Below are 1,337 nucleotides of genomic sequence, written 5' to 3'. Positions count from 1 at the left end.
AGGGAAAGGAAAGGAAGGGAAAGGAAAGGAAGGGAAGGGAAAGGAAAGGGGCAGGAAAGGAAAGGAAGGGGAATGGGAAGGGAAAGGAAAGGAAAGGAAGGGAAAGGAAAGGGAAAGGAAAGGAAGGGAAAGGAAGGGAAGGGAAGGGAAAGGAAGGGAAGGGAAAGGGGCAGGAAAGGAAAGGAAGGGAATGGGAAGGGAAAGGGAAAGGAAAGGAAGGGAAAGGAAAGGGAAAGGAAGGGAAGGGAAAGGAATGGGAAAGGAAAGGAAAGGAAAGGGAAAGGGAAGGGAAAGGCGAATGGAGGAAGGAAAGGAAAAGAAAGAGGCAAGGAAAGTAAAAAATAAAAAAGAAGAGCGACTATGGAGCAGGTCACGGTTGTCACAAAAGTGCTTCTCCAAAAGGCTTCCTTGTTTTTTGTTGTTTTTTTTAAAAGGTTTTGCTTTTCCTCCAAGAAGCTTCTTCATTTGAGAAGAGCACTTTGGGACAAAAGGAGAAGGAAAGAAGGAAAGGAGAAAGGAAACAGAAAAGGGAAGGAGAGGAGAGGGATGAAAAGGAAGGGAAGAGAAGGAGATTGAGGGAGCGAGGGGAACAGAAAGAAAGGAAAGGAGAACGGAGGAAGGAAAGAATGGAGAAAAGAAAGGATAGTAAAGGAAGACCTACCGTAGTGATTATGGCAGGTGTAAAAGAAGTGTCCTATATATTACAACATACCTGTATGATAGGTTCATGAAATTTGCAGTTCATGGCTGCTTTTCCAAAGCAGGAGGGAACTTCTGCCCCTCTACCCGAGGAGGTAACAGCTACAAGTCTTAGGAGAAGGCTGTAACCAAGGCCACTTAGCACAGAACTCCTGGCTTTATTTCCAAGTTATTTTTTATTCTGAGATTTCGCCCCATAGATTAGAGCATCCATCGCAGATTGAATCGGGAGATATAAGCTTCACACTGAGCACTGTTGACTCTGGGCTTTGGCTTTCTCTTAAAGGCTTCTTTGCACCTCCACGTGCCTTCAGTGCAATCGGACGAGCTACTTCACAGTAAACACTCCCACCCTCTTGACTCGAATCAAACTTCCGATGTCCTCAGGTAGGCCCGTTCACTGGGTGTGCAAGGGTGCTTATCGCAGAAATGTATGTTAGTTTATTTTAAGATCCAATCACTGTGCGCAATCTCTGGTTTAACCTGTCGGTAGCTTCCGTTTTGTTTTGCCTTTCTATCTGGATATAAGCCAGGGATCTCCAAACTTGGCAACTTAATGACTTGTGGACTTTAACCCCCAGAATTCCCCAGTCAGGTATTGAACTTCTGGGAGTTGAAGTCCACAAGTCTTAAAGTTG

At 45.0% G+C, this 1,337-nt stretch overlaps 1 protein-coding gene across 1 annotated transcript in view; it reads left to right on the top strand.

The window, feature by feature from the left end:
• Positions 1–1,337, top strand: part of MED13 (mediator complex subunit 13) — an 81,978-nt gene that overhangs the window by 76,244 nt on the left and 4,397 nt on the right. Inside the window, exon 25 of the mRNA XM_029286405.1 lies at positions 986–1,086. Within this exon, the coding sequence (XP_029142238.1) occupies positions 986–1,086 (101 nt within the window). The remainder of the gene's footprint in view (positions 1–985; positions 1,087–1,337) is intronic.

The sequence above is a fragment of the Protobothrops mucrosquamatus genome, unplaced genomic scaffold (genome assembly GCF_001527695.2).
Source record: "Protobothrops mucrosquamatus isolate PMUCROS unplaced genomic scaffold, P.Mucros_1.0 scaffold3574, whole genome shotgun sequence".
Taxonomy (NCBI): domain Eukaryota; kingdom Metazoa; phylum Chordata; class Lepidosauria; order Squamata; family Viperidae; genus Protobothrops; species Protobothrops mucrosquamatus.
The sequence above is the reverse complement of the archived record's forward strand: the minus strand, read 5'-3'. Positions and strand labels throughout refer to the sequence as shown.